We start from the raw sequence: 20,744 nt of genomic DNA on the forward strand, positions 1-20,744 counted from the left end.
CTCGTGACGTCCAAACAGTGAGTCAGGTCCTCATGATGAAGTTTTCACGCAGGGATACATGCACACCTTGTCAAAACGAGAACCACAGAGAAACGATCCAATCAGTCAAATCGATTAGCACCCTTCACTGTTGCTCAGAGGGTAATGATGTCAGTGATTAGGGCTGACCTTTGAGGGATTTAAAGCGTGGACATGGGTCCGCTAATGAACAGCAGTTGTGTTTCTTTTTTATCAGTATACGATAACGTAAACATGCTTTCAAGAAATCCAGGATACTTGTAGGGTTTCAAGACTGTGTCGCAATCAGAGGAGGATTACAAAGAGGGGGGGAAGTTAACCAGTTAACCACAGCCTCATCACCCGCCTGATGAAGCCAACCGTGCTATTGATTAAAAAGTGTGTGGGAAGCCTTTAAACATACCATACGCAAAACTCCACGAATGCACGACTCCTCCCCATCAAGAGAAGGAGCAGGAGACTCTTTACCTCAATCACACCCCGAGGCCTTGAGACGCTTTACTTCACATGTCTATAAAAAGAGCTTTCCTCCCTTAAGGAAGCAACAGCAGACCCTCTCCTACTGAGCATTTCTCAAAGAGCAGAGAGAAAGCAGGAGAGGAGGAGAGGGACCACAGTTTAGAGTCACCAGTCTGGAGGATCTGTGGACAAAAGGAGTGACAAAAGCAAGAGGAGAGAAAGCATCTGAAAAAGGTAACAAATATATTTATATGATTTTTTTTTTTAACTTGCTTGTTTGGCATGACTTGTTGGATGAGCTCAAATTAACTTATTTGCTAAACTCCCTTATTCATGGATTTGGGAATTTCTACTATTTTATATGATGTGCTTGCAGCAAAGGATACACAGTTATGATGAATTCAGCTTTCCTTTAATGTAAACAAAAGGTGATCTAACTTACAAAACAATAGAAATCATTTCACACGTACAATTTTGAATTTATTTTGATTGCAGCGCTCATGCCTCTTTTATCGGAGTATGTCTGTGGAGAGCACAGCTCAGCTGTGAGTCATTCAGTAGGAAGACGAGTCTCTGCCAGACTCGCAAAGACAATGGCTCACCGAGGACTCACTCTTTCATCCTCATGACTTGAATAACCAAATTGTTCATATTCAATAAAGTAGCGCACTTCAAAAAGTACTTATTGTTGTCATTGTTGTGTATTTTTGTTAAGTTTTATTGAGACAATTAGATAAATTTTTTTCCTGCTTGGTTTCCAGGCAGGAAAACAACTCTGAGCTCAGAAAATGAAAGAATTTTAGGGTCTATTGTGAAATCCTTGCTAGAAATGTATGTCTGAAAGGAAGTCCTTTATCAGAATTATTAACATTTCCTTTGGCTGTCCCTGAACACAAGCAGCAATACTGTTCTCTCTATTCTCTCAACCCAGTTATAGTCTGTACGCTGCAACAGGCTGAGAGAAAGAAAGAAAGACAGAGAGCTCCCTAATGTCTTAGCATGCAGTTTGGTCAAATCCACTTTTATTTATTGCGTCCGATTTCAAAACTAAGATGATGACAGAAAAAAAGCTCATCTGAAAGCTTCAAAGCAGAACTCCACAACCCATTGGGTGGTGTCAACGTAGCTACATCTGTCTTCAATTAGTCAAGACTGAAAAAAACATTGCAATCCTGTTGCTGAATGACAAAAGTTGCTTCATAGTTCCTTGTGTTTTCAAAAAAGGAAGCTTAAATTTATTGGCAGTAGAATAACACAGCCTTGCAGCGGTAGACAGTGACATCAGGATCCCAGCTGGTTGCTCTCTGCAAACAGAGAACAGTGCAGTGCTGTGAAAAAGTATTTGCCCCCCTGCCTGATTTTGTTTTCATTCAGTTTTTTGTTTTTGCATATTTGTCACACTTTCACAACATCACATATTTTTTTAATATTGGGCAAATATAACCCACATTAATATAAAAATGCATTGTTTCCCCAAAAACATCTTGATGATCCCAAAGAATTCTGGGAAAATATTTTGTGGACTGAAAAATTTTTTTTTTTTTTCTTGGAAGGTTAGAGTCCTGTTATGTGCGATGTAAAACTAACACAACATTAAATAAAAAGAAAATCATATCAACAGACAAACATGGTGGTGGTAGCGTGATGGTTTTTGTTGCTTCAGGATCTGGAAAATTGATAGAACCATGAATTCTGCTTCCCGAACATAAAATCCTGAAGGTGGATGTCAGGCCATCAGTTCATGTCTTGAAGCCCAACCACACTTGAGTTAAACACACAAGCAAGTCCACCTCTGAAAAAAACCTAAAGGAAGGGTTTGGGGGTGGCCTAGTCGGCGCCTGGACTTAAATCAGACTAAGATGCTTTGGCATGACTTTAAAAAGACTGTTCAGGCAAACCCTCTAATGTGTCTGATTTAAAACAATTCTGCAAAGAAGAGTGGACCAAAATTCCTCAACAGTGACGTGAAAGGCTCATTGCTAGTTCATGCTTCGCTTGCTGCCAAGGGTGGTACACCAGTTATTAAGATTAGGGACAATTACTTTTTCATACAGGGCCTTAGCTGTAGGTAAATTAAATCATCATTTTAAAAAAAAATCTTCAAATCTATTATCTTCATATATTTTCAGTCTAAATCTCAAATGAAATGAACCCATCAAAGGAACAAAAGACCCTGCCCTGTCCCTCCTCTGTTTTGAACCTCATCAGTCCTGCTGATCATTTTCACTCCGTCCTCAGTGCTGAAGGTTCATCCTTTGAAAAATAAAAATAAAAATACTGCCACATGTTTGACACCTTCAAAATAAAATACATGTGCTCCTGATAAACAAACACCAAAAAGAGAACATTGTTGTTTAAGTTCACGTGTTTAAGTTCATGACACACCAGCTACAAAAGCTCGGCTCTCTGGCTATTTCGAAGGTAGTGTTCAAACACGTCACGTTACATAAGGACGGGCGGAAAGTGTTACGCAAGCGCAATTATTAAGAGACACCTACTGTATTTCTTCACAAAATAACATTTCAAGATGACTAATGAATATTTTTGTCTGCTGAGACTCAAAGCTTTCCCCACTGTGGCTTCACTTCTGCAGCTCCACCCCAGTCGAGTTGGTGTCCTGTGCACCGGGCTGAAGATGGTGTGCCAGTGCTGGTTGTTGGTGGCGGTGATGGCATTTGTGTGCATCCCTGGGTTTGAGTCAATATGCTGGGACAACTCCATCTGCAGGGACCTGAGCAACAAGGCGAGGATACTGGTAGGTCGAACAGCCCTGCCTCTTCTTTTAGATCGTCATCACTGGCCAAGAAAACTTATCGGAGCCCTATGTTGCACATTTTCATCTCATCCATAAGTGCAATGTAAAACATTATATTTAATGGAATCTGGTCAAATCAAATGTAAGTAAACCTTACATTTTAATCAAAATTATCGCTTCCACAAATCTTTTTTTTTGTTAGTGTCAAGGTGACGAGTACTTAGAAAATGGAAATTTAAAACTCAGAGCATATAACATTACTTCCTTTCCCCCCGGCAAAGCCAGGAGATCTGTGGTGATAGTGAACAATTTCATTCTTTGACAAATAAGTTGATGTGAAAGCTGAAAAGATGAGTCACAGTCCTTAAATGTAAGAAATTTCTTGTTTCTTGAGTTGTCCATGTGATAATAGCCTTAAGTGGGTGTGTTTGGATACAGAACAAGCTGCAGTTATTTTATCAATGCAACACTAAATTTAAAACCTAGAAAAGCCATCTGTAATTTTTGACACCCGTAAGCAATAAAGGGAATTTTTGTTTGTTTGTTTGTTGTTGGTTTCAGGGATTTTTTCCTGTCATGCCAAGTCTTATGACTTCACCAGCAGCTGTCAGAGAACTTCAAGTCTTCCTGCTCTGTATGACATTATCTTTGCCATTTCTTCCACACAGGACTGTGTTCACCTCTGCATGTCTGTGATCCAGACTGAAATCCCAGAGCTCAGTGTATTGGCCCTGAAGGTTGACAGTGATGCTGATGCTGGTGGTGGTGGTGGTGGTGATGATGATTATGCTGATGACCTCTTACTCAGAGTTATTCTAGCCACACTGGCTTCCCATGACAAAATATCCGAGTCAGATCTGAAAGCCCGCAGCGACGAGAGGCGCTCCTACAGAATGGAGCACTTCCGCTGGGGCAAACCAGCAGGACTTAAGATGCGAGAGCCAAAGCTGAAGGCCCGCAGTGACGAGAGACGCTCCTATTCAATGGAGCACTTCCGCTGGGGGAAGCCCTCGGGCCGTAAACGCCGACCTGTTAAAGTCTTTGCCTCTTCTCTGGAAGGAGGAAGCTCGTCTGAGGGCCGTTTTCCCTTTCAGGCTCGCAGACAGCTGAGCAGTAGCGAAGATGAAGCGGAGGGGGACATTGATGCAGGAAGTAATGAAAATCAGGGATTGCTGAGGGCCAGGGACAGCTCCAAATCACAAAGCCCCTTGAGCTTGCAGGAGAGGAAAGATAGGACCTATAAGATGAGTCACTTCAGATGGGGCAGCCCACCTGCATCCAAACGTAACGGCGGCTTTATGAAGCCGTGGGAGGAGAAACCTCAGGGGCAGCTGGCCAAGTTCTTCAGGAACATTTTAAAGATGTGAAGAGAATAATGGGATAAATGGAAGATTCAGCAGGGGAGGCGGATAGCTCAGAGAGTCAAATAGCCATTGCATGTTAGTAACCACATGTCTTAATTTTAAATTACACAAACTTATTGCTATCTTTTAGCATGTTATTGAATGTCTTTCACGGGCCAAAGTTTCTCTCATTAAAACCTAAGCTAGGCAGTGTTGTGCTGAATAAAAACACTGACGCACCCACTGACTGCCTTCAACTTCTTGGCCTCGAATCCAAAGCATTCTGAGAGCATACTCATCTTAACTTTATGAAGAATCAAGCTGAACAGTGACCGTCACAGCGAGGTCAAAGGTGACTGTAAGGAAATAAATTATTGAGACAGTTTTTAAAAAGTCATGTCTTTATGTAAATAAAAAATAATATTAAAGATCCTGTTTGTGGCAAATAATACATGGAATCTTCTGCCTAAGGTCATTTATTAAGCAAAACCTTGATGAGAGCTGACAAGTTGTGAGCTCTCATCAAGTGTGAGTTGTTATGTCTGTCAAACTGCGTTATAGGGCATTTTTAATACATTGAACTAACTGGAACCCAATTTAACAAGGAAAACATAATAAAAAAATAAATAAATAAGATCTGAACGCCTGGAGAAATGTTGCTCAAGGTCACTTAAAAACAAACAAACAAACAAACTATGAAGACACGAGGGGTGACTCAATACCCAGTACTGTGTCTTTAGACAAATCTGAGGATTTAGGTGAAGCAGAATGGACAAAATTCTGAATATTAAGACTGATAAAATACAAGAAACAGGATTTAAAAGTTTTTAACAACAAGGTGAGTTTGAGTTTCTTTTAAACTTGTGGATATGGTGGAGTATCCTTTATTCAGAGGTAATGATTTGAGCATCTTTTACTGGACAGCAGTGGAGCACCTTCTCTACTAGACTCATTCAGCTCCACTGTCACCAGTATGGATACATGAAATCCTTCATACCATCTGCATTAACCCATTATAATAGAATGAGATAAATAATTTCTTATTTTTTTAGGACTTAAAGAGTCCATGAATGATTGTGCATAAGTTTAATGAAAATGCAGCAAGACTGAGACTGCCACCCACTGGACCTGAAGCATAACCACAGAAAATCAGCACTACTCTGAGCTTCAGCTGCTTAATTAATTCTTAATTCTCAGACCGTTTAATTTCATAGCTGACTGTGACATCAGGCTCAGAATACATAATAGTGTGACGTGAATTTGAGCTTGTAAGTTCAGATCCTTGAAAATGCTACAGTATAGGAAAAATGTGCTACTCATGTGCTGGGAGATGGATCACGTACTCAGATGACCTCAACAGGAGGTAATTGAATTAAACATTACTTTGAATACTGCGACTCGGTGAACAGTGGTGCCGGATTTAATGAGTCGACGTGGTTTTTACCAAACGATGATCCCCTTCTTCGTCTCAGAGAGTTTCCATCAGCAGGCAAATTAAAACGAGGACAGACTTTTCATGGTTAGAGATAAATTTATTCTACAACACGGTAACATCCACTAGCATGCAAAGTCAGGTATGACACGCATAAGGCATTTTCTCCATGTAAAAGCTGCCTTTCTCACTAGGTATTCCAGTTTTTAAAGTGCAAAGTTCACAGAATAGATTTGACCTACAGCACTAAATTGTAAAACAGAGCTATTAACCAGACATGTAATGACAAAAAGTAAGTTTGGATTACCGTCAGTTAATATTACATTACGCGATGCAATGACGACACGCGGACTGATAGATTTACAGGTCTTCACTGCCAAGTTCAAGATGCTGAAAACACAATTTTACAAGGTGTAACTGGAAGGTTTAGACAGCTGCACACGGCTCTTAAGTAGCTTTTTCTGCATTAACGTGGTAGAAAGAGTCACTGGACAGAACTGTAAACCACGTCTGGAGAGCTTGGTCTTCGGTAATGATGACACAGACACGCACACACCTGTACGAGCGTTAGCACAGACATAAATACGCTCACTCACGCACTGATCAAAAAGGGGTAAACGTGAACAGACGATCACATACACTGGCATGTGCTGACACGGATATACACAGGACATGACATTTAAAAACAGAAAAAACAAAAGAAGAGCCAGTCGAAATGCTCATGACAGGGATGAACTAGACACCGTCTTCTGTCCTGAACGAGATGGTAGCAAAATGGCTGGAACGGGTGTGGTTCACTCACAGAAGCAGCACAGAGGGAGAGAGAGTGAGGGGCGGTCTCTTAAAAATGTCACAAAACTGAACCATCACAGCACCACAACAACAGCAGGTACAATTTAAAAACGCACAAACATGATCTGCTACCTACAGTTGGACCGTGTTAGCCAGACTCTTGACAAATTATTGCCATCATACTTGTTGTTATACCTGTGTGTGTGTGTTTGTGCACACACTGGGCTTTTAGATGTTTTTGAATCTTGCTGAGACATGCAGCTGAAAAAGCTGCGGTATAGTAAAAAAAAAATCATAGTGCAAACTCATTCCAGCAGGACTGAGAATGTAAATGGTAACAATGCAGGTCAGGGTGATGGTAATGAAACCTGTTTTAGTAAAGCTGAAAATTATTTTTTTCCAGCATTGCCTCGGTAACCCTTTATTAGTCGCTGTGACATACTGGCCTTGAGATGATGCAAATTTCTCCTGTGGGCTGCTCAGATGTTAGAATTTCACGTGCTGCTGGTTACTTATTGGAGATTTTAACATTGTCTATCTGAATACTAAGTGGATTTCTCTTTTATCTATGAACACAACCAGTGCAGAGGCAGTCTAAAATTAGAATATACAGTATATATACACACGCACATTAACATCCTTATGCTGTACATCAGCTTAAAGATTTATATATTCCTCTGTATGTACACATTTATATGGAAAGGGGAGAAAAATAAACGTTTTTTTAGCATTTGATCTGGTAAACATTGCTGTAAATCCTTTAGTGTGGTCATGACTGGTGCAATGTGTTTTAACTAAATAGATTAATATTTAGGTAAAAGAAAAAGAAAGAGGCAAAAAAGCACTTCTGGGTAACACTAAGAAGGCAAAACCAAGCTACAATAAAGCCTAAAAGATGGATGCTCAGCAGCTAAGTGGCATGGGAGATGAGGATAATTACCTTTATGTCTATACAACAATCAGACATACACACAAATACAATCAAGTAAATTAAAATGTTTCAGTTTCCACAAACACTCTTTCTGGTCATAAAAACAATTGAAAAAAATAAAAATAATAATAATATTAATAAGCAGTCTAGCAATCTAATTTTGTGATCAAAGGTAGTATGGCACCCTGGAAGAGACAAACAAGTTTAAAAAAAATGCACAAGAATAATAGTGCTATCAAAAAGTTTCCAGTCGCAGGCATGCGACTACTCAACTCATTCTCAAGACAATAAATAACATCCAGTCGGTCAAGTTTTCCCCTCACAGTTCTTGACAATTTCTAATTTGAAAATCCAACCAGTGGAGTTTCTACAGACATCCCAGTCCCCAGTCACACAGGCCTAGAGACTGGTTGGAGACCACCTGGAGACCATCTTGAGACCACCTGGAGACCATCTTGAGACCACCTGGAGACCACCGGCTGCTAGGGAGAAATGAATATGCCAGCAAAGTGCCAGCAAGTAGTTGGTGGCAGATGCAGGAGGTTGTCTTTAGTTTGCACAGAAGACACCAGCTTATCTGCAAACACTCGCCAACTACTTACTAAGCAGCTATGAAATTGTCTTCAAAGTAAAAGCTGCACCTTTTGAAACATGTTGGCTTCAGCGCTTAGGCACAACTTTTATTTGAAGGTGAACTCTCTTTGCAACCAATTTCACCAGGCAAGTGCCATCAATTTCCAGCAACCACTCGCCAACCGATCGGGGATTGCATATCATTCCCAATAGGCCGCTGGCTGCCAGGGGTCCCTAACCAGTCTCTAGGGATGAGTAACTGATGCAGTAGAAGTGAGTGAAATACGTTTGTTTTCCTGCTCAATATAGACACTGGTGAGCTTGTTTTTGTTGCAATCAGAGGCTAAAATAAAATCTCAGACAGCTAAGAGGTGTTCTTTAGTTACGGCTGAGTTTGTCCCACGTGCAATGTGGCTGTTTGATTCCACGGTCAAGACGATTTTACAGTGAGGATCGGTTGCCCTTTCAAATCTTTTCTCTGTCCTTGAAGGCTCTACTGTACGCTTACGTTGCTGAAGACTTTGTGGTTTAGTAAACACATAGGTCAGGAAACTTCATCTCGTAAATGGGTACAGATCGACTCTGGCTTTGGCCGTAACCTGATGAAATGGTTCCAGATGGGCTGGGAGGGGGTCTGAACAGAAAGAGGAAGAAAACAAAGCAGTTAGTTCCAAAACATAAAAATGCAGGTATTCTCCTGTTAGTCAGAATGACTGCCATCCATATTATTATTGACTACTCCCATCCCAAAGCTCTGTCCCTTACCTGATTGTGATCTCAAAGATTTGATTTAGTTTGCTCTGCAGTTGTGTGGCCTATAAGGGACAGAAGACATCAAAAACAATACATTTAAGACCTTCTTAAAAAAAAAAAAAAAACACACACACACACACACACACACACACACACACACAAGCAGGTTTTTTTTTTATTTTTCAACGGGGTAGGGGTCTATACCCTGGCACCACAGTGGGCAGCTATCTCCTCAAAGGGGGCCTTCTGGAACTTCTCCACCACTTGTCTCCTCCGCTCCCTCTCCTGCTCCTCCATACCCACACTGTCCACTAGAGGGAGACAAAAAGCAATATTATGTAGCGTGTGCCTCAAAGTGAAAACATCAAGGCAAAGTTCACGGACACTTTATACAAAAGTAGTTTGTATTTGTTCCCTGCTGTCATGCTTTGGTAAATTACGTCAACATTTAGAACATCAATCCATCATTGTAAACTAATAAAAAGGGCTTTGCAAATGGAGAGAGTGGATTTACCAATGGCATTTTTCAGGGTTTCAAATGTGATCTCCTCTGCTGGAGTCCTCTGCAGACCAGAACAAGAATCTATGTTAACATCTTTGTACAGGGTACATTTGAGGGTACAGGGTACAAGGTTGTGAAGTCTTTTTTTTCACCTCTTCCTTCTCTGGGCTATTTCGGGACTCAACTTCCACCTGAAGTGAGATGGTCTCACCGATGCTCTTTCTCTTGGACAGACGGTCCTCATCTGGAAGCAGAGTGCAGAAAATTTATTGCGTTTTTTCAATAACTTTTTTCACCCCATGTTCATATGCCTCTGCAAACCCCCGGAGTCATGCTGTCCATACTCTGCACAGTGTTAATACAGCTTCAAGGTGGGTACAGAGGATTGATGGCACCAACTCAGACCATCTGACCAAATATGAAATATGGTAACAATCTCCCCTTTTCTTAAATAATAGAAGAGTATTATATTATAGTAAGGCTGACCTTTAGAATAAAAAATGTCATGACTTCATCACTTTTCCTACAAGACATCTTTGTGAATGTTTCTAATAATTGTTATATGAATTCATGAGTTATGGCTAAAAACCTCTTTTTGTGAGGTCACAGTGATCCTCAGGAACCACCAGAATGTATTGGGTCCATCTTCAAGTCCAAGCGAATAACTTTGACAACCAAATTTTAAAGCAATTTTCTCAAGAATAGAAGGGATGAACAAATGGAAAGATAATTCATCATCAACCTGAAAACACAATGCTCACAATCTCAGCTGCTGCTGGCACAGTGACATGAAAAAAAGAGAAAATATAAACAAAAAAACAGAGAAATTAAGACCTTTGCATCCGAATGACTAGTTTTAGACTCCTTACCAGTATACTGAGGGACATAAGGTGTGGCAAGTCTCTCTGTATTATAACCACTTCCTCCAAGGCTCTCTGTGATCTTTGACTGGAGGAACAAAACACTTCCTTCTACTTTGTCCAGTGAAGAATGCAATCTAGGAATAAAAATAAACTGCATTCAAAAGCAGGAATTTAAAATTATTACTGTGTATCTGAATATCAAATTAAACACTTGTGGGTTGCAGTACACCGCTGGTACATACTTTGGACTGTCAACAAAGACGGCCTCGGGCAAAAGGTAAGGACTTTCTTTCTGTCTCACCTCAATTACCTGAAAGGCAGAGAGTCAGGGCATAAACAAACAGTTAGCATTAAAACACAGACACGCAAAGAGGCTCAGACACACACCTCGTGAATGTGCTGGCAGAAGGCTGGGACGGTGGTGAGCTGGCAAATGAGGTTGAGGTAGGCGGCGACAAGGGCATGCACAGCACAGCGGTTATAAACAGGCAGAGCCTCGTCGGTGGACAGAGCCAGATCCTGGAAAGGAAACAGAGAGACACCGCACTGTGAAACACCCTACCTCAGAAGGATGGAGGGATTTGTTCTCATCTTGTAATGTTTGGTCGTTTTAGTTTTTTTTAAATTTAAAACCATCAGCTATGACACTGTCCCAGTGTTACAGCTGATGGTCAGTGTCATTTGTGAAATGATACATGTGAAACTGACGCTTTCTAAGCCGCGATTAGGATATTTTTCATCTTGTAGTACAAATGTAGTAGATAAATGCAGCTCGGGGAATAAACAGCCTACTTAAAACTCTACATTTATACCTGCAAGGCAAGTGCGAGGCGAATCAGGTCCACCACCACCTCTTCATTGGCCAGCTCTACACTGAGAAGACCTAACAGGGCAAAGAGGGTCTCGTAGTGCTCCCGGCTACTGCTCTCCTCCTTGCAGCCCAGGTAGATGTGGCGATATAGCTGCTGGCCATGCTGTGAATGGATGAAACGCAGGGTAAATGGAACTCGAAATGTCTAGTGCAGATACATTGGTGTAAAGATTTATTGTCAAAATTATTTTAAAATAAATATTTAATGTTTATGTGAATTTACATAATTCACAGGGATGTTGTTCAGCAGGCGGAACAGGTTGTCAACTAAATAAATTAAAAAAATTACCTTCTTCATGAATAAATTGTCCTGCCTGGAGCACTTGTCAACTTTGAGCTTCAGCACAGAGATGTCCGAGATGCTGCTACACAGAAAGAAGACCAAAGAGACACAAACTGTAACTGAAGTATGGGTTTATAAGGGAAGTATAAAAACACTTCAGCCCTTCAATCTTCCTGCAAAAACAATCACACACCTCATATTGGCAAACTTGGGCCTGTTTTCATGCCTGTCAATGAGACTGAGGAGGATTTGGAGCACCAACAGACGGACTTCTGGATCCTCGGTTAGAGAGAAGGACAACAGGGGCTCCAAGAAAGAGCTGGGCAGCGCTGTCAGCATGTTGGTAGTCTGGAAGCCTGCCGTTACCTACGAGGGGGATGATCAAATCCCACACATAGTTTACAAAACTGAACATGCACTGGAACATCAAGGTAACTGCAGTGTGGTTATAATTTCACAAGTTAGCAATAACTTGAGAGACTCTTATGCTGTGACAGTGTCACAAACTATCTTAGTTTAAGTGACACTTCTGAGACTTTCATTAGCAAAGATCAAGAACTTGCCCATAAAGCCTAACAAGGCCACTGATTTTACAATCATGTGGTGAAATACGCATTTCGTGTCAGTCTTTATAAATTCATGAAGATCCACAAGTTTCTTAAAAATTAAATCATTGAGAAATGATAACTTACCTGGACCAAGGACTTGAGTAACATAACCTGAATCATCCTGGTACCCTCAGGCCTGGAATTACAAACAGCAAATAAAGACTGTGCCCTTAAGTTTACCAACATACAGGTGAATACTGTTTGAGTCAACTTACCCAGAGTCCGAGGAGGGCAAAGTAAGGTGAATTCCAGGAACAGGGATCTTTCCCATAATGAAGAGCATGACCTCTGATCTCTGGTAAGTTGGTAGAGTGTTGGCAAATGAACCTGAAAGAGACAGAACCAGACAGTTTGTACCAAATGAAATAAAATGTTCAACAAAAGAAAAAAGAAAAGAAAAAAATCTATATTAGTAATTAGGAATCCTCCAAGGGACTCATTTACTATTTGTTTAAACAGGAGAAAAAGAACAAGACTAGCGGAGTAGCCTGGATAGAGGAAAACACTCAGAAGAGTTCAAAGTGAGTTTAATTAAATAGGCGACATTAAACACTGCCTACACAAATATTACCTAGGTAATTTAAACACCATTTGAAACTGTTAGTCACTGCAATAATCAAGAAGCACTCTAAATGTCACTGAAATGTGTAGCCAACCAGCACACAATATCAGATTATTTGAAACTCAGTGAGCATGCATCAACCAGCATGCAGCCTGTTTCAGTTGCTCCTGTTTTTTCTCTTTACTTTAATTTTTTTCTTACTTATTTCTTTGTCCTTTACTTTGTACTTAAGAGTGTTCGCGTGTTTTAATAGCTTTCTTTTCAATCATGTGGATATCTTTACATACTTTTCTTAGGGATTATTAAAGTATTTTGATTCTGATTGTTTGCTAATGTCAGCAGTGCTAGGGTCAGCTTACAGATATATTTCAGGCCCCTGAAGGTTTATGTATACCAGATATTTTCTACCTACCAACCAACCACCTAGCAATGGGCTAAAATGACCTGTTCTTAGCATTTATGCTCCTGTAACAACTTTTAAAAGTATTACATCATTTTTATTTTACAGCAGTAACAACTAGTATATATACAGAAACTATGCGTGATATATTATGACGCTATATGGTTGCATGGCAACCATGCAACAACAGGCTAAAATGGGCTGTGATTTTTTTTGTTTTTGTTTTTTTGCTTTAATGCACCTACACACAACACATTATAAAAGCATCCTATCATTTAATAACAGCAAAAACAGGCCAAACCATGCTGGAGCATGGGAACATACTAGTTAATAATAATATAACCAACTAATATTCTGTTGCCAAATAGCATCTGCAGCAATCCACACACATATAGTCACACACATACCTAGTAATAACAATTACTACTTGCACATACATCTACTAAAGACTCCCTCACTAACAAATACAAAGCACTCAGACTCACCAATGGTCCTGATTACAGCCTCCTGCAGCTGCCTCTCCTCATGAGCTTTGATGATCTTAGTGCCGATGTTGGTGCTGCCGTCATATGAGCCGGTTAGCTCGTAGTCTACACTCAGACGAAGTTGCCGCAGCAGGGTGTTGAACACCTCTAGCACTGTGGGACCTGCAAATACACAGTTTATGGTTTAAAAAAAACACTATGTGTTTATGACTTGACATGAACTTGGAGGATTGCAGCTTACCTACAGAACCACTGGCTGCAATGGCAGCTGCTTCCAGCAAGACTTCCACTATCCCAGCTCGCACCGTGGCTGAATTCTTGCTGTTCGCATCCAGGTGACCGAGAAGTTGCTGGATTACCAAGTGCGAGTGCTGGGACTGAAAGAAAAAAAAACAAAGAACAGAGGAAATTACTGACCTGTCTTGAAAAAAAGAAAAATACAGAAAAGAAAAAAGAGTGAGAGAGAAAGTGACAGAAAACTGTTGTACTGAAGTAATACGCTTAATTAAATGGCAAACTAAAAACTGAATATTGGTGATAAAGTGCATTACTCCGTTTGCATTTTTCATTCATGCCCAAAATGCACCACAGCTGTGAACAAGCCCAAATTGAAATCAGTGAGAACTTCATGAATATTGAAGCACATTTCTTCTTTGCACCACTAAAATGTGCAATAACCACTTGCAAAGATAAAAAAAACATGGTGGTCAAAAATTCATACAAAATGTTTCCAGATTCCATTTCAACCTAGTAATGAAGTCATCAGAGTGTGAGACAGAGAAAAGAGGCGAGGGTAAGGCTGTGAAGGATATCATGGCAGTGTATCACTCACCTGAATGGAGTACATTATGATCTTGAAGCAACGCACTGCAAAGGTCTTTCCCTCCCATAGAGAGTGGTTATCTAAGTGCCTGTGGGGTTATGAACAGAGGAAGAGAAACAGGTTGGATACACAGGATGTAATAACACAGCAGTAGGGATGATGGAGAGCAGTAAGGCATAAAGACCGCATTTAGTCCAGACAGCATACATCATGTCTGGGTTTAAGAATGAATGTAAAACTGAAAAAAGGAGTTAGAAGTGCACAGATAAATACTTAATATGACATACGGTTCACTTTACAGTAAGTAATTAAATACTTAAAAACATTCTCTCAATCTGACATTGATAGAACGTGGAAAATGTGCAATTAAGCTGAGCACACGACTGCTGAGACTAAAACTGACAGATAACTCAAAATGGATTTGCTTAACAATATAAATGTAAAATATAACTGTGCAAGGAAAATGTGTGTAGGACATGGGAACAGAAATGAAGAAAAGGGCATTGAGGCACTACAAAGTACCTAAAACTGGGCATTTTTAAAACCCATAATGTAGTCAACATTTACCTCTATTTGCAAGGGCCTGAAATATTCATACTGTTATATCCAATCTATTAACTTATGTACCTGCCAACTAAAAGGTCAGCCACAACTTCCAAAACACCCCTGCACAGCCCCCGCACATGGGCAAATGTGGGGACAGGAAAAGGCTAAGACAGATAAAATACTTAATTTCAGGAGGAACAACCAAGATGGATAAATTCAAATACAAAAAAAAAGAAAATCAGAAATGTATTGGTAGAACAAAAAAGAAAAACTTAAATAAGATCACGTCTTGAAAAAATAAATGCAGTAATATAGAATTTAAATGTCCCATCTGCAAATCATGCAGTCACAATTCAAGAACAACTCCATCACCTTGCATTGACCTTGTCACAGCCCCACGCGCCCATTAGTGTAAAGATTAAGATGCGCCTCACATACAGCGTTGTCTTCAAGTTTACTCACTATGTTTAAAAAAAAAAAAAAAAAAAAAAAAAAAACAAACCACACAACCGCATGCAGGAACACATCACAAACAGAGGCTATTTCTTATGAATACGACTGTTTGGTTGTCTCACATCAGCACGGGCGTGACGGCATTCTTGATGTTGCCATAGGCGGCTCGTCCAAGCAGCTCCCTGAAGCAGCGCTCCGTCAGCTCCACCGGGCTTTCCTTCTCCTTCTCTGATGCCTGCAGCGGAGAGGGAGAGCGGCTGGCAGGGAGCGATGAGGGTGAGGAAGCAGAAAAGGAGAGGAGAGGGGGGGGGGAAAAGCAGGGAGGAGACGAGCAGAGAGAGGCAGAAGAAGGCAAATTGGGAGGGTGCAGACAGAGAGAGAGAGAACAGAGAACAGGCAAGGCACTGAAATTAACTTAATATAATAACATTTCAACAAATGCTCTATTTCTTACACAAACACAGTCTGTACGGCTGAATCTCTGCAGCTGTGCTTCTGAGCTGACTTTACCCTCTGCAGTTTGTCTGCAGTTTGTACGCATTTACGTACTGCGTGTCTGTGTCCAAATTTGTACACGCAAACGTTTCATGTCAATCGTGTGGTCTCTCGCTCTCGTGTCCAGCCCTTTTTCATTCTCATGCATAGTTAAAAACATCCGCCATAGCTCCATCTTGGTCTTGACTAGCCTCAGGTAGTCCACCAATGATGACATTATTTATTAAAAGCCTAACTCTTTCATCTTGCCTGCTGTTTCCGTGGAGCAAATGTGAGTTCCTGCCCCATCTTTTGTATTCAAAACTAATATACGCAAAAATTAAAAAAAATTAAATAAAGTAAAACACACTAAACTAGCAAGAGCACACAAGCTGATGTCAGTGAGTTTTTTCAGTGATATTTTCTGTCAGCTGCAGAAAAAAAAATAATATCATGCTGTTTAAAGTGTCTTTATTTGTTCAGTGGTTACAAAGCATCGTGGCAGAAAAAGGTTGTTTCATCCCGCGCAATCTCTCGCAAGTAAACATCTGCTGTGAGGACAAATTTGCATCACCAGTATTTGAAAAAGCGAACTTAGCTATAGCTACCTGATCTCAGATGTGCTGTTTATGAGTCTATTTGAAAAATACCTCAGATGAACAACAAGCTTCTGTTTTTTTTAGGCAACTACATACATTAAAAACAATCCTCATGTGTTCTTGAAGTTTAAACACAAAACAAAGTCCAGAGAGCTTCTGTCATCTGCATCAATAAACTTTCCAAACTAAGTCCCAGCTGTCAGAAGGTTGACTAAAGCTGATCTTTACGTGATTTGAAAATGCCCCATCTGTAAGGTAATTAGGCTCTGTACTGATTGCTGTGGGTAATGACAAGCTAGACCCAGTGTGAGAGGAAATGAGGATGCACAGCAGGGGGATAACACACAGAGCAGAGAGAAGCTGAGAATGAAATGTGACTCCCTGTTGCAATAAATCTGTCTGTCTCCGTCTTTGAATAACTCTCCCATTTCTATCACTCTAATTTCCATTATCTATCCTTCACCAGATCTCCCAATGTTCTTTTTGCTGCCCTCCCTCTTTGCTTTCCTAACTTTCAGATCTCGGCATTGACGTCAAAGTGAATTTGAGTATGTGTAATACAGCCAAGAGAGAGAAACTCCAGACTGCTGCTGGCATTCTCTACCTCTGTGTTTGTGAGCTCTAATTCTTCACCCATTGCAATATTTCTGTGCATGCTTTTTCCTCCTTTCACATTCACTCCTATTCTCTTTGGAATCTGAATCACATGTCTTTGTTTCCTTGTTCTTGGCTGCTCTGGGTGGGTTACCAGATGTCCAAAAGGGGAAACAGAGCTGTCGGTGATGACAGTGATGATGAATGACATGGGTGATGGCTGGCTAGACAGCCAGGACAAATATGGCCTAATGTGAGACAAACAACACCAGTTGGCTATCGTGTATCTGGATTGTGTTATCCAAGGCAGGCAGGTCAACACTAGCTGCTGTTAACTCAACAAATTTCTCTCCACACGTTAAATGGTGTGTTTAAGCTCCTTTGTGAGCAACTTAGACAGAAAAGACTTTCTCCTGGTAACCCTTGCACTGTCATGAACTTCAACATTTAAGCTTTAGGTTTTTTTGCAGATTTTCTGAGCTTGGCTGAATAAATTGGTGGGAGGTCCACTGCTGGGACAATTGGCCACTGTCCTCAATGTTTTCCACTTGTGAATAATCTTTCTCACTGTGGAAGGAAGGACTTCAAATTGATTGGATATGGCCTTATTGATGGGTGGCAGCAATTACTTATCTAAGATCACTGCTAAAAACTTCCCCTCTTGGCCAAACACTTCAGTCCTACAGACTGCCAAAACCACTGCCTTTATAGAGGTTCTCAAATTCACTGATGAGCAAATAATCAAATTTATTAGCAGGAGCTAGTTGCTACTTACCCTCTTAACTGTTATAAAAGCAATAAGGGTGCTTTTCACACAATGCTTCTGCATTTTGTTTTAATTTGTATTAAATAAACAATAGCACACTGTAATATGTCATATATTATTGTTCATCTGAGGTTGCATATACTCAATTTTCAGAAGTGATATAGACCAGATGATTTTTATGAAACGCTTACACTGAAGTCCACATGTCCAGTTAAGCACTATGAAAAGCCTCATCTGTAGTTATTATACCACAGGGTTATGCTGCAAAATTTAAGCTGTTTAATGTTTAATATAATATGTTACACTGAAAAGCTAATGGAGCACATCTACTCTGCTGCATATGCAGTCCACATTTGCAATTTATTGTTTGCACTCACCTCTCGGTACGCTCTCCACTCTGCAGGTTGAAAAGCAGAGAGGGGACAATCTTGTCCATGTGCTGAGGGTCCCAGATATTGGCCTGCAGTTCATCATTGACTGTCTTTCTCACCACACCCTGCAGACCCTTGATACCTGCCATGCGGATCCTTACAGCAACAATCACACACGCACACAGAAACCATCTGACTGGTTACTCGGTCTATAAATAGGTAACCATATTTAGGAAATTATATTTGTACCTAGCTTTGTTGTTTGAATTGCTTTGTTTTATTCTCTTTTTTTTTCCATGTCAAAGCTATATTTGATTTGTCAAACGATTTTACAGTCTATTTTCAGCAATAGAAAGCAATGACTTAAGATTTCTTTTATTTTTTTTAAGTGTACAAAAGAAAATGTCCAAAAAAGGAATAAAAACTAAAAATAAACACTACCCATGTAGACTCAGAATAGCACTTATTTAACAACTCCATCTCTACTGCAGTCGAGCGTCTCTGTTACGTACTTGGTGCGGATGTCTGGGTCCTCATAGCCTGAATGGCACATCTCACTGAAGCGGGACACAAAAAAGTCATAACTGCGGTGGTACGATGGCGTATCTTCTTCTATGTTGGCAAATTTTACAAACTAACAACAGAAGAAGGTAAGACAGGGGGGAAAAAAGACATCCAGTTTTAATCGCATACAGAGACACTTCAGCCCAAAAGATTTACAATAATATGCCCATTCCTTAAAAAGCCCAAGCCCAATAACCTGAGATCTGAGTGGTGCATATCTGCTAAATTAAAGCCAAACTAGAGCTCTCTTAACACAGGATTAAAAGTGAAAAACACAGGGCAGAGGGAGGCTTTCCCACTGGGCAAGAAAATGTCACCAAGTAAACAGGCTGACATTTAGCTTCACACGACTCTCCAATTAATAGATTATGAACGGAATTTCTTTAGAATCAAGCCAGATCATGATACTATGTGAATTAAGAATTACACCATAAAAACTCAATACAGAAAATCATAATTATGCCATGCAAAGTAACACAGAAGTGTAGCGCTCACAAAGAAAATTAGCATCTAATGACGTCCTTGCTGAATCATTTCCTGTGTAGAGAATGAGTGCATGGAGTGGTTTTTGAAATTTAATGAAGTATCCTTGAAGTATCCTCGCTTCAAATTAAATGAAGCGAGCCGATAACAGTTCCTGTGAAGCCGCTCAGCTGCTGCAGCAATTTACTGCCACAGTTGATTCCTGGAAGCTGCCCAGTGTTACTGGCAGTAATGACGGGCAGCTTCCAGGTATTAATGTATCAACTATGGTGAAACTCTTCTTATTGCTTTCAGTTAGTTATAGAATTTTAGCATAGTGTCCAAAACCAGAGGCAATAGAAAACAGAGAAAACCTCCCTCATCTCAATCACAGATTCCAAAGAAATAAAAGCAGGCTGACACAATCAATAGGTCTGGTGCTCAGGGCTGTGTTAGAGATTTCTCAAGAGTACAAGGTTTAGTGAAGGTTTTAGTCAGAGAAAGAGTGCAACAATATCTGGCCAAGTTTAAGTCCTGTTGTAATAACCTCTTTAATCTTCCTTTTAATTTATTTCTCTCTGACTCTGACCTGCTTCTGATGAGCTACACTGTGCACACAAAGACAGTCAGAAGCTGTATGGCAGCTGCTCATGGTTTTGGCTGGTCTTAATATTTGTGTAATTTATGTCAATTCAATGTAGTTTACAGTTTGTACACATGGTGTCACTTCTGTGTGATTCACACAGAACTAGGGCAGGAACTTTTACATGCTCAGGGCCCTCGTGCTTAGTATACCATGCAGAGGTATAGCGTCATTTATGTACTGAAATATAGTCTTGAATGAACAACTGAAGATCTCAAGCAATGTCCACACTGGAGGCGTCACAGAAAGCCAAGGGCATTTGGCGACTTTAAGCAACTACAGGTAAAACAACCTCTGGAGATGCAAAGCATATGTGTGTGTGTGTGTGTGTGTGTGTGTGTGTGTGTGTGTGTGTGTGTGTGTGTGTGTGTGTGTGTGTGTGTGTGTGTGTGTGTGTGTGAGAAAAGAAGGGGGCACAGAGATAAACATTTTTATTCCCAGAGGAGTGACTGAAGCAGCTACCAATGAGTGACATATGACCTCGTAGTAAATAAATTATAGTTACCTAGGCAACCAGAACCAGGAATGTCCACAATTGACCAGCCTTTAGTCACAAAGCCTTGTGTGATGAGTGTGCACGCAGCTTTATGGCTCTATAAGAACAGTACAATACAGCCAACTAACAACAACCTGTTTCACAAGCCTGAATTTGACACCTACTGGCAGTACTGAGCACATTTAATACAACAAAATACGTCCTGATGCAATAAAACTTTAATTTTGTTTTTGCACATATGTCAGGAAGTCTTACCTAGCCTAGTTCACAGGTCTGAACACCACAGCTTGACAGGTGGATAGGAAGTTTAATTAAAATAACAA

General features: G+C 40.4%; 2 protein-coding genes across 5 annotated transcripts in view; one reads left to right on the forward strand and one right to left on the reverse strand.

Annotated features, from left to right (window-relative positions):
- Positions 1-396: 396 nt before the first annotated feature.
- On the forward strand, positions 397-5,033 carry LOC146371726 (pro-opiomelanocortin-like). Its single transcript, XM_084952249.1, is given in 4 exon segments — positions 397-711; positions 3,071-3,232; positions 3,901-4,585; positions 4,588-5,033. Coding segments are annotated over 3 exon segments (834 nt in total). The 5' UTR covers positions 397-711; positions 3,071-3,112; the 3' UTR covers positions 4,617-5,033.
- Positions 5,034-6,086: 1,053 nt separating this feature from the next.
- Positions 6,087-20,744, reverse strand: part of LOC146371727 (protein EFR3 homolog B) — a 30,286-nt gene continuing 15,628 nt past the window's right edge. For 3 of the 4 annotated variants that reach the window (XM_084952247.1, XM_084952245.1, XM_084952248.1), the window contains 19 exons: positions 18,769-18,890; positions 18,263-18,412; positions 15,575-15,709; positions 14,463-14,541; positions 13,872-14,007; positions 13,631-13,792; positions 12,399-12,510; positions 12,268-12,319; positions 11,769-11,941; positions 11,582-11,657; positions 11,234-11,395; positions 10,809-10,940; positions 10,664-10,731; positions 10,428-10,555; positions 9,711-9,802; positions 9,571-9,619; positions 9,261-9,367; positions 9,069-9,118; positions 6,087-8,937 (listed from right to left, as the gene is read on the reverse strand). In XM_084952247.1, the coding sequence (XP_084808373.1) occupies positions 8,832-8,937; positions 9,069-9,118; positions 9,261-9,367; positions 9,571-9,619; positions 9,711-9,802; positions 10,428-10,555; positions 10,664-10,731; positions 10,809-10,940; positions 11,234-11,395; positions 11,582-11,657; positions 11,769-11,941; positions 12,268-12,319; positions 12,399-12,510; positions 13,631-13,792; positions 13,872-14,007; positions 14,463-14,541; positions 15,575-15,709; positions 18,263-18,412; positions 18,769-18,890 (2,091 nt within the window). In that variant the 3' untranslated portion in view covers positions 6,087-8,831. The remainder of the gene's footprint in view (positions 8,938-9,068; positions 9,119-9,260; positions 9,368-9,570; positions 9,620-9,710; positions 9,803-10,427; positions 10,556-10,663; positions 10,732-10,808; positions 10,941-11,233; positions 11,396-11,581; positions 11,658-11,768; positions 11,942-12,267; positions 12,320-12,398; positions 12,511-13,630; positions 13,793-13,871; positions 14,008-14,462; positions 14,542-15,574; positions 15,710-18,262; positions 18,413-18,768; positions 18,891-20,744) is intronic. The other variant, XM_084952246.1, reaches the window with a different exon arrangement.

The sequence above is a fragment of the Perissodus microlepis genome, chromosome 15, assembly GCF_051167445.1.
Source record: "Perissodus microlepis isolate ML-2025 ecotype Zambia chromosome 15, ASM5116744v1, whole genome shotgun sequence".
In the NCBI taxonomy this organism is placed as follows: domain Eukaryota; kingdom Metazoa; phylum Chordata; class Actinopteri; order Cichliformes; family Cichlidae; genus Perissodus; species Perissodus microlepis.